The sequence below is a fragment of the Brassica napus genome, chromosome C8 (genome assembly GCF_020379485.1).
Source record: "Brassica napus cultivar Da-Ae chromosome C8, Da-Ae, whole genome shotgun sequence".
Taxonomy (NCBI): Eukaryota; Viridiplantae; Streptophyta; class Magnoliopsida; order Brassicales; family Brassicaceae; genus Brassica; species Brassica napus.
This window is the reverse complement of record NC_063451.1, coordinates 21,893,957-21,907,015: the sequence shown is the minus strand read 5'-3', so window position 1 is coordinate 21,907,015 and position 13,059 is coordinate 21,893,957. Positions and strand designations below refer to the sequence as shown.

The 13,059-nt window shown below is 39.3% G+C and overlaps 1 protein-coding gene and 1 pseudogene across 1 annotated transcript; one reads left to right on the top strand and one right to left on the bottom strand.

The window, feature by feature from the left end:
- Window positions 1-4,064: 4,064 nt before the first annotated feature.
- LOC106427848 (disease resistance protein TAO1-like) lies at window positions 4,065-9,226 on the top strand. The gene is made up of 4 exons (XM_013868570.3): window positions 4,065-4,953; window positions 5,235-6,354; window positions 6,457-6,732; window positions 6,842-9,226. The coding sequence occupies exons 1-4, from the start codon at window positions 4,220-4,222 to the stop codon at window positions 8,783-8,785; spliced, it is 4,074 nt and encodes a 1,357-aa protein (XP_013724024.1). The 5' UTR covers window positions 4,065-4,219; the 3' UTR covers window positions 8,786-9,226.
- Window positions 9,227-10,174: 948 nt separating this feature from the next.
- Window positions 10,175-13,014, bottom strand: LOC106427791 (annotated as a pseudogene).
- Between the last annotated feature and the right edge of the window lie 45 nt (window positions 13,015-13,059).

Below are 13,059 nucleotides of genomic sequence, written 5' to 3'. Positions count from 1 at the left end.
TGAGCCGTTGAATTCCATACCTGAGATACAATCTCCAGAAATCTCGGGTGAGTTGTCACATGCGTAAAAAATTTGAAAGGCTTCATGTTACCAGGGACACTCGCTCTAAGCTGAGTCTTGACTCTCAAATGATCTGACACCCCTCCCGCCTCAAATGAAGCAAATGAATGAGGAAACGCTGCAAACCAACTGCTATTAACCAGAACCCTATCCAACTTCTTGCTGATTGGGTTATCGTCTTGGTTGTTAGACCAAGTGAAAACTGGTCCCATAAAAGCTAAGTCCACCAGATCACACTCTTCTACGAGGTCTTGAAACTCCTTCATAGCATTATTTCCCCTCCCCTGCTCCATAAATCGAGAATTCTCCAAAGCTGATAGGGTAACATTGAAGTCCCCTTGAATTATCCATGGGTTTGTATTATCCACTACTTGCCTTGAGATTGTACCCAGTTCGGTCCAAAGCTCTCTTCTAGCAGCAGCCGTGTTTGATGCATATCCAAAAGAACTCAAGCAGACGTCTCCAGATTCTTTATATCTAATCCAACAAGTTATCATCTGAGAGCTAATCATCACTGGAACTACTTCAACTTCATCTGACCAGCAAACCCATATACGACCAAGCCTGTGATGACTATAGTTTTTTAGGCACTGCCATCCTGGAAAAGTGTAATCAAATATCTTCTGGAAATTCTCCTGAAGCACTCTCGTCTCCACTAGACATCCCAAACAAAGCTTTTCCGCCTTCACCCAATGTTTTACAGCTCGTTGTTTGCGTGGTTTATTGAATCCACGCATATTCGATGCAAAGATCGACGACATCAGAGCCTCCGAGAGGAAGCCTTTTTGTTTTGGTTCGCCACAACTGCTTGTCTCAAATCTCTAGTGTTTGCAATAGACCTTTTAGAACTCTTTCCTCTACCTCTCTGGTTACTCACAGACCCCATCCTCTTTAACTCTTCACGCCCTTTCTCATTTTTACCACTTACCTGAATGCTTTTTCCCTCCTCCAGTTCTGACTCCTCAACGTCTTCCTCATGCCCATCCTCTACATCCTCCTCATCGATTTTCCCCTCCTCTCGAATATCCTGCAGGGCCTGGAAACCATTCATTGTTCCCACCTCCTTAACCCCCACACTCAACACTGACGGTATAGTATTCGTCACAGCAACCAACGACCAGTTTCCATTCAGTGGACTGTCGCTACCTTCTCTTGACTGCAAAACCTGGTTCGCACTTACGTTTACTTCCAAACTGCCCCCATTGGCAGCTTTACCTTTGATTGTTTGTATACTCTCCAAATCTTCAAGAAGTTTGGACACCACCTCTTTACCCGAAACAACCTCTGCCTTTTTACCACTGCGATCTCTACTAACATATGCGTCCTCATTACCACGCTGCAAGATCACAACTGACCTCGTCACCTTGCACTCTTTAGCCAAATGCCCCCATTTCGAGCATAGAGAGCAACAAGGTGGGAGCCAAGGGTAGCTGACACGAACTTCGACGTCTGAGTCTCCCCTGCCTTTGAAGCAGATTTTCTGTGGCAAAGGTTTCTGGAGATCTACCTCAACAAGTGCTCTAGCTACATCCATGCGAACACACCTCTCCGTATTCGGATGCAGTTTAACGAATTTCCCTGCAGTGCGTGATAAGAAGCTGATGCCCTTTTTTGAATATAGATAGCCAGGAACATTCTCGAGGTCGACCCATAATGGCATTGCAGACAGATCCGTCAGAGCACGAGCAGACCCCGGATTCCACTCATTAAGAACCAGAGGGACATCAGAGATGTGCCAATACTTCCTCCTAAGTATACGATTTCGCATCAAAGCATCTTCAACACGAAATAGCACCGTCTTCTTCCCGATAAACTGCACATCAATCTTGGGGTTCTTACCCTGAGATGCCCAGATCTGATTCACAGTCGAGTGAATAGACCCGATATGTGGAGCATCACTCATGAAGTAACCCACCACAAAGCACTTCCATAAGGGGTCCACATCATCCAGTAGTTCCTTAGGTACTGAAATATCCGCAATCCCATCCTTCACTTCAAAAATAGGTTGAAACCTATCATCCTCCGAAAGATCATCCCTCACCACTGCCGAGTACGAGACTTTCTCTCTGGAAGCAGTCACGCTGATACCCTCACTGGATCCTGCTTGAACCCCAGTGCCCTGACCTTCACCAGATCCCAAATCTAAACGGAACACTGCTTCGTCACGCTCCCCAGCCCCCATGGAGACTTCTTCCTGCTTTTTCTCCCCATCGATGATCCCTCTCTCAGGGCGCTGCTCCGATTCGATGTCCTCATCGGGATTTTTGTTTGCCTCCTTGTCGCTATCGCCGCCGTCGCCATGGTTAGGGTTCGCCATCTCCTAGAATATTTTCTGGCCTTTTCTCTCTTTTTTTTCATGTTTTCTCTCCCAGCCGAATGTAGCTTCCATATATCTTTTTTTTCTTTTTTCTCTTTATTTTTCTACGCTAGTTTTTGAGAAGAAACCAGACCCTAAGTTCCATTGTTGCGATTTCATACCTTGTAAAGGGAGAAGTTCTCGACATTCTTGAGAAAATTCATGATTCCTATCTTATTTATTTATTGATTCAGCATGTTTTATTCATCTATTATCTCTACGATTTCTCTGTTTATGGCTGAGTAGTCGCTTGTTAGGTTTAGGGTGTTAGGGATCATGGATCAATGAGCTAGACACAAATAGGATTGTTATTCCTTGATATCTCTATTTATTGTTATACTTATTGCTTGTGTTAAACTGGCCATTTATCATTTAATCATAGGTTTAATCTAATCATCAAAAGTGTTTTAGGTTGCTAGAAAAAACATAGATAAGCGATTTGTCCTTAGCCAACGAAAGCTGATGTTAAGGCAAATTGTGAACCAATTGAATCCGAGCTTAATGCTTGTCATCATTTTCTGATCCAAACGACAGTTTAGGCATTAGGATTGTTTGATAAATTGGTAGACACCACGACAGTGGGTTTATCTAATCTTGTTTTTCAAGTTCTAGATTGACTCGTATTGTCCTCCTAATAGTTGTGTGGCTCATGGTCCTAAGTATCCCAATGAATCACCCTGAACATAGCTCTCTTAATCATCGAAAACCTTAAACGAATTTTTTACTTGCTTGTTACGATACCTTAATCTCAAAACCCCATCATTGTTTTAGTTAAATATTGATCTTATAAAGATAAAGTGTAATCGTCTCTGTGGATTCGATCCTAAAGTGCTACATCGACATACCATTTGATTGTGGTAGTGTGCACATTAAGTTAATTGGTGTGTGTATACACGTAACATAAGGTATCACATCATCTCAGTCATCAAAGCTGGATTTCTCATCTGCTGTCTGTGAAGTCAGCATCGATCACATCATCACCACCTTGCTTGCCGATGAATCTGCTGATGAATCACCTTCTCCTCCAGGGGAAGGACCTGCAGCTCCATCACCAGGCTGGTTGTGCATAGACTGACCAATCTGCATCACTTCTTGGTTAAGAGCAGCCATCGTGTCCTTGATTTCTTGTGTTGATCCGCTACCAATCATGTCTTTAAGCTCTTGTAGCTTGGGCTCCACCTGGAATCGTCTCTCCAAGTTCTTTTAGTTGCTTCTCTGTCTGGTAAACAACAGAATCCGCCTGGTTCTTTGTGTCGATTGCATCCCTCTTCTCTTTGTCATCTCTGGCAAACCTTTCTGCTTCTTGCACCATTTTTCCCTACCTGTAACGTTCATTCACACTAACATTTGTTAGCACATATATCAATATTACCGAGAATGTGGTTTGGTTTGTAAACTTAGTCATAACAACCCAAGAGTTTAGACTGTAAGAATAAGATAGACCGATTTATATTATAACTAAATGTAATAACAGGGGGAACAAATATGATAAGTGGTGATTCAGTTATCTTTAAAGATATTTGAAAATCTATCTCATTGAAAGAAAAAAGGAAAAAGGAAAAAAGCAAAAAAAGCAAAAGGTTTCGACATCATGCATGATAGGAGGCCCACTGATTTTGCTAATTTCGAGTGGAAAAGTGCTACCTCTGTTTCCACAAAGCTATCTTTCTTGCTTGTTCAGTCAATAGGGTCAACAGTTATGCGTTTGCATATTCAAACTTCAAAGAGACTCTATCTTTGTTAACTCATCCTCCTCACTAGAAAGTAGCGCTGAGATCTTGATCCTGTCTTCATCTTACTAGTATGGATTCTTTTTGTTCTCTTACCAATGTTGCTGCTTCTGCTGCTGCAATATGCTTCTTGGCGCTGTTGTGTACAATAGTTTTCATCAGAAAATCCAGATCTCATCAAGAAAACGAAAGAATGGCTTCTTCTACAAATGATTTCATCAGAAAATCCAGATCTCATCAAGAAAACGGATCAATCGCTTCTTCTGAAATTCTTTTCATCATAGAATCCGAATCTCATCAAGAAAACGAAACAATGGCTTCTTCTTCTTCAACTCTTTTGGACCCCCAGTCTTCTTTGTCACACAGTTGCTTACACCATGTCTTCCCAAGCTTCCACGGGGCTGATGTCCGCACAAACTTTCTCAGCCACATTGTCAAGGAGTTCAAGAGCAAAGCAATCGACCTATTCATTGACAATGATATCGTGAGAAGTAAGTCTATCGGTCCTGAGCTCATAGAAGCTATTAGAGGATCTAGGATTGCCATTGTATTTCTCTCGAAGAACTACTCTTCCTCGACATGGTGCTTGAACGAGCTTGTTGAGATCATGCACTGTAGAGAAGAGTTTGGTAAAACTGTGATGTCCATTTTCTACGAAGTGGATCCAACTGATGTAAAGAAGCAGACTGGCTATTTTGGGAAAGTCTTTGAAAAAACTTGTGAAGGAAAAACAGAGGAGGAGATCCGAAGATGGAAACATGCTTTGGCCGAAGTGGCTCAAATCGCAGGTTTCCATTCATCAAACTGGTTCGTCCTCTTCTTGATGCCCACTTGCTCTTAATCTTTCTAACACATCAACGACCTCTGTATATATATTTCTAGCTTTTAAACAACAACCATCCAGAAAGTTGTTTTAAAAAAAAAAATGTGTATGTGTTGAAGTATGTAGATCGAACTAGTGTTGTTTTTTTTCTTTGATATATAGTTAGTATTCATACAAGTATGAGAATGTCGGAATATATAGCAGTATGTGAAAAAATTTCATGACAATATAGCCGAACTGTTGAGCATCTCCTTAACTTCTTCAGGAAGAATGAAGCAGAGATGATTGAAGATATTGCCACTGATGTTTCGAACAAGTTGAACCTTTCCGCACCATCCAATGATTTTGACGGCTTAGTTGGGATGGAATCTCGTATGGCAGAATTGATGCCGTTAATGTTAGAGCTAGATTCGCATGAGGTGCTAAAAATAGGGATTTGGGGTCCGCCTGGGATTGGTAAGACCACCATTGCTAGATATATATTCAACCGATACTCTCGATATGTCGATCTGAGTGTCTTTATGGATAATATCAAAACAAAGTATGCGAAAACGGCTTGTTCTGATGACTATAGTGTGAAGTTGGATTTACAGAAGCAGTTTATGTCTCAACTAACCAATGAGAAGGATATCAAGAATTTTTCACATTTGGGAATTGCCAAAGACAGGTTGAAAGACAAGAGCGTTCTTGTCATCCTTGATGATGTGGATCGGCCAGTACAAGTGGAAGCAGTGGCAAAAGAGAATAGTTGGTTTGGTCACGAGAGTCTGATTATCGTCATAACACAAGATCTAAAGGTTTTAAAAGCAAGTGGGATCAACCATATCCACAAGGTGAATTTACCATCATATGATGAAGCTCTGCAAATATTCTGCATGCACGCTTTTGGTCAGAGATACTCTAAGGATGGTTTCATAGAGCTTGCTTGTGAAGTTGTGAGTCTTGTAGAAAATCTTCCGTTGGGGCTAAGGGTTATGGGATCCTATTTTCAGGGAATGTCTGAGCAAGATTGGACAGAGGCACTACCAAGGTTAAGGACTCACATTGGCCGAGATGGAGAAATTGCAAGCATTTTAATTAGTTATGATTCTTTATGTGATGAAGATAAACATTTGGCTCTGCATATAGCCTGCTTTTTCAATGGTGAATCAGTTGATATAGTGGAATGCTGTCTAGCAAAACGTTTTTTGGATGTGACACAAGGGCTTCGAGTCTTAGCTGAAAAATCTATCATATCTATGAAATGGGGGAAAATAAAAATGGCTGAGTTGCTAGTCCAGTTGGGAAGAAAACTTGTGCGAGAACAATCGGTTAGTGAGCCTGGGAAACGCCAGTTTTTAAATGATGCAATTGGTATTGAAGAAGTGCTTAGTGATTATAAAGCCGTAAGTTGTGACTTTGATATCTTTATTGAATGAGTTCTACAAATTAGAGATTTGTTTAATAACTAACCATCTTTATTTATGTTTCATTGGGTATTTTTACAGGACAATAGCAGCGTCATAGGAATAAATGATGAGACTTGTGGAGACATAGAATGTACAAGTGAAAGAGCCTTTGAAAGATTGTCTAATCTTCAGTTCTTAAGAATCCATGGCGATGGCATTAATCCGCGAAGTATGAACCACATATCCCAAAAACTTAGAGTACTATGTTGGTCGAGTTTCCAGATGACATGTTTTCCTTCGAGTTTTAATCCAAAGTTCCTAGTCAAACTAGAGATGCCGAATAGCAAGCTTGAGAAATTGTGGAAAAAAACTCAAGTAAGTAATATTTTATTTTTGAATATAACTACGCAAGTTAACCAATTTTTCTTATGTTTTCATAATACTTGTATCAACAATGTTGATCTTTGAGTATTTGTCTTTACAGCTGCTCAGCAATCTTAAGCGGATGGATTTGAGTTATTCAAGAAGATTGAAAGAACTTCCAGATCTCTCAACTGCCACTAATCTATATGACCTGGATCTCTCATATTGCTCAAGTCTCGTGAAACTCCCTTCTTCTATTGGGAATGCAATTAATCTCAACAAACTGGATCTTAGGTTTTGCTCAAATTTGGTGGAGATCCCTTCCTCTATTGGAAATGCAGTCAATCTGGAAATATTTGATCTCCATGAATGCTCAAGTCTTGTGAAGATTCCTTCATCTATTACAACAATCGCTAGTCTCACATCTCTTACTCTCCATAGTTGCTCAAGTTTGGTGGGGCTTCCACAGAACATCGAGACAGTCACGGAACCCCATCACATTAATCTCAATGGTTGCTCAAGTTTGGTGAAACTCCCTTACTCTATTGGGAATGCAACTAAGCTTGAAGAACTGGATCTCAGTGGTTGCGTAAGTTTGGTGGAGTTACCTTTCTCTATTGGGAATGCAATTAATCTCCGGAAATTGGATCTAACATTTTGCTTAAGTTTGCTGGAGCTCCCTTCCTCTATTGGGAATGCAACTAAGCTTGAAGAACTGGATCTCAGTCATTGCTCAAGTTTTGTGGAGTTACCTTTCTCTATTGGGAATGCAATTAATCTCCAGAAATTGAATCTCAGTTATTGCTCGAGTTTGATGGAGCTCCCTTCCTCTATTGAAAATGCAATTAATCTCCGGAAATTAAATCTCAGTTATTGCTCAAGTTTGGTGGAGCTACCTTCCTGTATTGGGAATGCAGCTAAGCTTGAAGAACTGGATATCAGTCATTGCTCAAGTTTGGTGGAGATACCTTCCTCTATTGGAAATGCAATTAATCTCCAGAAATTAAAAATCAGTCATTGCTCAAGTTTGGTGGAGGTACCTTTCTCTATTGGGAGTTTAATTAATCTTGAATTATTAAATCTCGAAAATTGCTCAAGTCTGGTGAAGCTCCCTTCCTTCATTCAAAATGCAGTTAGTCTTCAGGAATTAGAACTTAGTGAATATTCAAGTTTGATGGGGCTCCCTTCTTCAATTCAGACTATAAATAATCTTCATGAATTGACTCTCAATGATTGTTCAAGTATGGTGGAGCTTCCTTCCATTATGAGAAACGTTGGTAGATTTTTGAAATGTTTAAAGTTAGAGGTTCTTCTGGATGACATTAACTTGGAATCTCTTGAAGTACTCAGTTTCTCAGAATGCTCTTTGTTGGAAAGTTATCCTGAGAGTCCCACATACATTCAAGAGCTTGATCCATGGATGGGGAGGATATCTCGTCTAACACGCCTTGTACTAAGCGGAATGAAGAATCTGGTATCACTCCCGCCGCTTCCTGATTCGCTGTTTGTACTAGAAGCAGAAAATTGTGAGTCCCTGGAGAGACTAGGTTCCTCCTTTCGCAATGCATATATGATGCTCAACTTTCGTAACTGCTTCAAACTAAATCAAGAAGCCAGAGATATCATCAGCCGGACATGGACCAGTGCTTATGCAGTCTTTCCCTGTAGAAAAGTGCCTCAGTGCTTCACTTACAGATCTTGTGGGAGTTCCGTAAAAGTGAAGTTGAATCAACTGGCTCTTGGCATATCAACCAAATTTAAGGCTTGCATATTATGTGCTGATTCGGACGGAGTTAACTTTCCACCTTTGTCACAAGCTTCTGTCTGTTGTAGCATCATGTCTGGGGGAAATGCTCGCACTGCTTGTTATAAAAAAGTAGGACGAGTTTCGTCGGGGCATCTGTACACATTCAGGGTTGAGATTGAAACAGAGGAGGTGACTTCCCCCGAGCTTGTTTTTGAGTTCGAGATCCAGTTCGGCAATGTAAACTCCGAAACATGGGAGATAAATGAATGCGGGATACTTCAAATCTTGGAGGTCCCTCATGATGATAGCCATTATTGAGAGCTTCGAAGATTGCTTTAAAACCTAAGTAAGACAGAAGCATTCGGAGATTGACAATGCGAAATTCCCAGACAAAAGTATCTTTTTGTGCTTTTAATCCACGAGGAGCTGCTGTTGGTGAAGCAAACGGTCGTCTCACATTTGGTCATGACATCTTAGCCTCCATCGCAAGGTATCGCCCAATTCTTTTGGGTCTTATTTAAAAAACAATATGATGAATGTTTTATGTGTGGTCGCAAAGCGTTTTCCTCTGGAAGTACTCTTTGTAACTTTGTTCTTTATTATTTTACTATGGGTTTCCGGGCGCTACGCGCCGGTTTTCTAATATTAGTTATGTTTTAAAGTCAACGGATTAATTATAATTATAATTTTTATATGAATTTGATATTTAGGTTTTTCACTGGATATTACGTAGCATTTATATAAATATGTTAAATGTCATTGATTAGAGAATAATTGGTTCATAGCGGAAATCAAATACAAAACCAATGAAGCGAACATATGTTAATGAATAGGTATGTGCACATTTATCCGAAACCGAAGAACAAAACCAAACCAAAAAAAGTTCAGTTCGGGTTTGGATCCTACCAATTATCGAAGCGATCTTATATTTCTAGAACCAAGGAACCAGAACCTAACTGGAACCCAAATTTCTAAAATAAAATTTATAGACTTATAAATATCAACTATATTTTGTTTTAAAATAATAAAATAATTCAAAATACTATTTAAAATCTGAAATACCCGAAAACTGAATTACCAGAATAATTTTGCTAAACCATACCAATTTTAAATTAATCTGAATTATCTAAATTTTTATTCGAAAACCCGAAAATCTGATATTTAATCCAAAACTTGAATTTTATGACTTTTTAACCCGAATTAACCAAAAATCCGGAACCAAATGGGATCTTAATTATCTCGGATATTATCTGGTTTATAACTTTGTTACCTGAACGAATCGAGGACAAAAAAATTAAACCAGAAACGAACGAAATTTTCTTATCCTAAATGCTTAGGACCGAGAACCGAATGCTTGGGACTAATCATGAGACTTCCCAAGTCTGCCATCTTTCCATTTTAAAATGTCTTTTAAAACGTTATAATTAATTGGGTTTGATTGTAACTGATTTTTGCGGTTGAATTAAAACAATCTTACAAAAATAAATAAGCCAAATCTTAAGGAAACAATTAGCAGTCTAGAAGTCATCACACTGATGCCCCTCTGTCTACCATAGTTATACAATACTCATAAATCTATGATGTATATATGTTACGCTTTAAAAAAGATGAAGAGGAAGCTAATATCTGTATATTTTATTTATGCAATACCAACTGTGTGTATATATATTTATATGTATGCACGTTCCTCTACTCTACCGTAATGAATTCATTTCAAAACTGTTTTTATTTTCAAAATATATAATAGATTAAATAGAGTTAATAGTTCTAGTTAAGGTGGTAGATTATAGTCCTAGCTACATCATTCACAATTTACAAATTGCGGAATATGTATATAACTCTGGCAAATCAATTTTTTTCTATGTTTAAAGTCACTTTTACTTGACCTCATCCACAGAAGTAGAAAACCATATACTCTCAAAGTTACCGATCTGAATTAATCACCGGACTTGAAACGTAGAGCAGAGCGAGCAGACCAGTTCCGTCTACGCCAATGACTGCAATATCACATACAGCACATACGTTTTCTTCCTGGGTTGGTAGAAACCGGGCGGTGCAAGGGCATGACACATCTTTCTGTCCTCTTCATATCACAAACGGGTTTCTTAAGTCGCAGTTAAGCTTGGTTTCATCAGTCATGTTGCGTTTAGCGGCTTGCACAACTTGTGTCGCTGTAGCCATCTTGGCCTAGCTCTCTAGATTTGGGTTAGTGCCAAAGAATCTTCTGGCGAAGTTATAAGCAATGGCAAGGTTCTTTGGCTTTGCTGTCTGAACAAAGCTAATATTGCCTCTGGACGACAAATAAAAAAATGCAGGAAAAACATTAGGAACCACACATATCACTGGAGAAAGATAAGCATCAATGAAGTAAAAGCAAGCAGGTTAGGAAAAAAATTCTCAGTATTTGTAGAGGCCAAAATCTGTAACATCTACTTCAACATTAATGAAGGAGCTGTCGTAAACAGAACTCAAGCTTTTACACAGATTAAGCACTTACGGAATATGATTAATGTTGATTGGATACCTTGTTTTCAAGAAATTTTAACCACGCTTTTCCACTCAAAACGTAGCGGATAAAAAACTTGAGCAAGTCGAGAGGGATGTACATTGCGAGACTGTATAGCCAGATCACTCCAGCCCATCCCCAATCGGCTCCTTCTATCCGCGCAAAACTCCAGTTCGCGTAAACAGCTATCAATGTCGCCACCTGAGAGTGTATACAGAATACACGGCTATGATACTTGTTGTTATGTTTTCATGAAAATAATTTAAGTGGAAGCATTTGTTATACTATATATATACATACATACCAATTGAGCTATGACAAATGCACCAAGTAAGAGAAGACCAGGGGATTCGACGTAGGACCAGCTACGGGACCTGGTGACGAAGATGAGAGCCTGACCTGAGATGCTAACTTGTAGATACAGAGCAGCCATGATTTGTTCAGGACGTTGACTCAATGGTCTCACACCAAACATGTTCTAAGTAAACCCTCAAAAGAGTTAGCTTTTTGAACTGGCCTAGAATTAGAAACTGTGAATAAGAGTATGTACCGAGAAAATATCAGTGTCTATCATCGCCCAGAAGAAAACGACAGTCATCAAGGCCTGGTAGCCTCGAAACATGACTCCAGTCGAGAATATTTCTATGAGTTTCCAGCTATCTGGCTGTGGAGATGGCTTCACGTTGTCCTTTGATATTGTCATGATTGCTCCTATAAGGCGCAATGATTTTGTTAGCTTTTATAAAAAAAAAATCACTACTAAATGCAGTAAATACTCTATAATGTAACCTCACCATTGTTTAAGATTGCTATGAAAGGCGTGAAATCAAACTCCCATAGGAGAGCAATGAACATGAAGCCAAACTGCACCATGTTACAATAGCTTTAGATTAGGATTGCAACCATCAAAACCAAATGAAATCTTGTGCTATCTACTAAGTATACTTACCACAATATGTATCGTGTTTGAAACCGCATAAATCGACACAGGAAGACGATGTCAAGATTTGAATTAGTGTCTCTGTGTAAAACTTTATGAAAATTTTGACTCACAGTGTAGTTTTTCATTCTTTGGAATATGGCTCTACTGGTAAGAACTGCACTGATGATAACGCTCAGTCCAGGTTCTGTGAGAACAATATCAAAAACGCCTCTTGCAGCATCATTAGGACCAGCAACAGCTATACCAAATATCCGCCTTTTTGAGAGCTGGGGTATCATTCACACCATCTCTTGTCATACCACATATGGTTCCTTTGTTGCAGCCTACTAACATTCTCGTACTTATGCTCTGCAAATGAACCATACGATATAGACATAGAATGTGTGGTAAAAGATATATAGCCTTTTGCTTAAGTGTATGTACCTGGAAAGACTTCTGCAAATCCATCAGCCTTTTTGATCAGCCTTTCTAGGGATGTACTCTGGGTGTTTTTGAAGTCTGCATTTTCCAGAATCTCATTATATTATTAATTACCCTCTTGCAATAATAAGCAATTACAAATTCCAAAAAGACCGATCTAACATCGGAGTAGATGATGATCAATCCAATAAGAACATCAATCACACTGATTCCATTCATATTTTAAAAAATCTTAATCGTAATCTTAAATTACCGTCATAGGCGTTGGGGAGCTTGGAACAACACATCGAAGAGTTTTCCATTTCATCAGCATAGACAGAAAGGCAAGACCGCCGCGCTGCAACCTCCCCCGCGCAAGGAGATCTTAACTTCTGCTTTCAGAGAATGTTGAACCAGAGGAATCTAGAACGTTCAGTATTCTTCAATTAACTGAGGCCATAGATAGTAACCACTGTAAGTTATCTGAAAGAGATAAAAAAAAAATTGGGAGAAGGAATAAGTTGAAGGGAGTTGAATACTTTCTCCTTAATTGTAGAGGGCTGGAGATGTGTAAAGGTGGTAACGATTTGTTTACCAAAGCAGGTGCGACAGAGATCGCCAAGAGTCTAAGACGACAACTTTACATAACTTGAGCTTTATTTTCTGCTACAGCACATAGAACATGGGCTTGTAAATAAATACAAAAAGCTCAAATGAAAAAACGTAAAAGAAACGAAAAAAAGT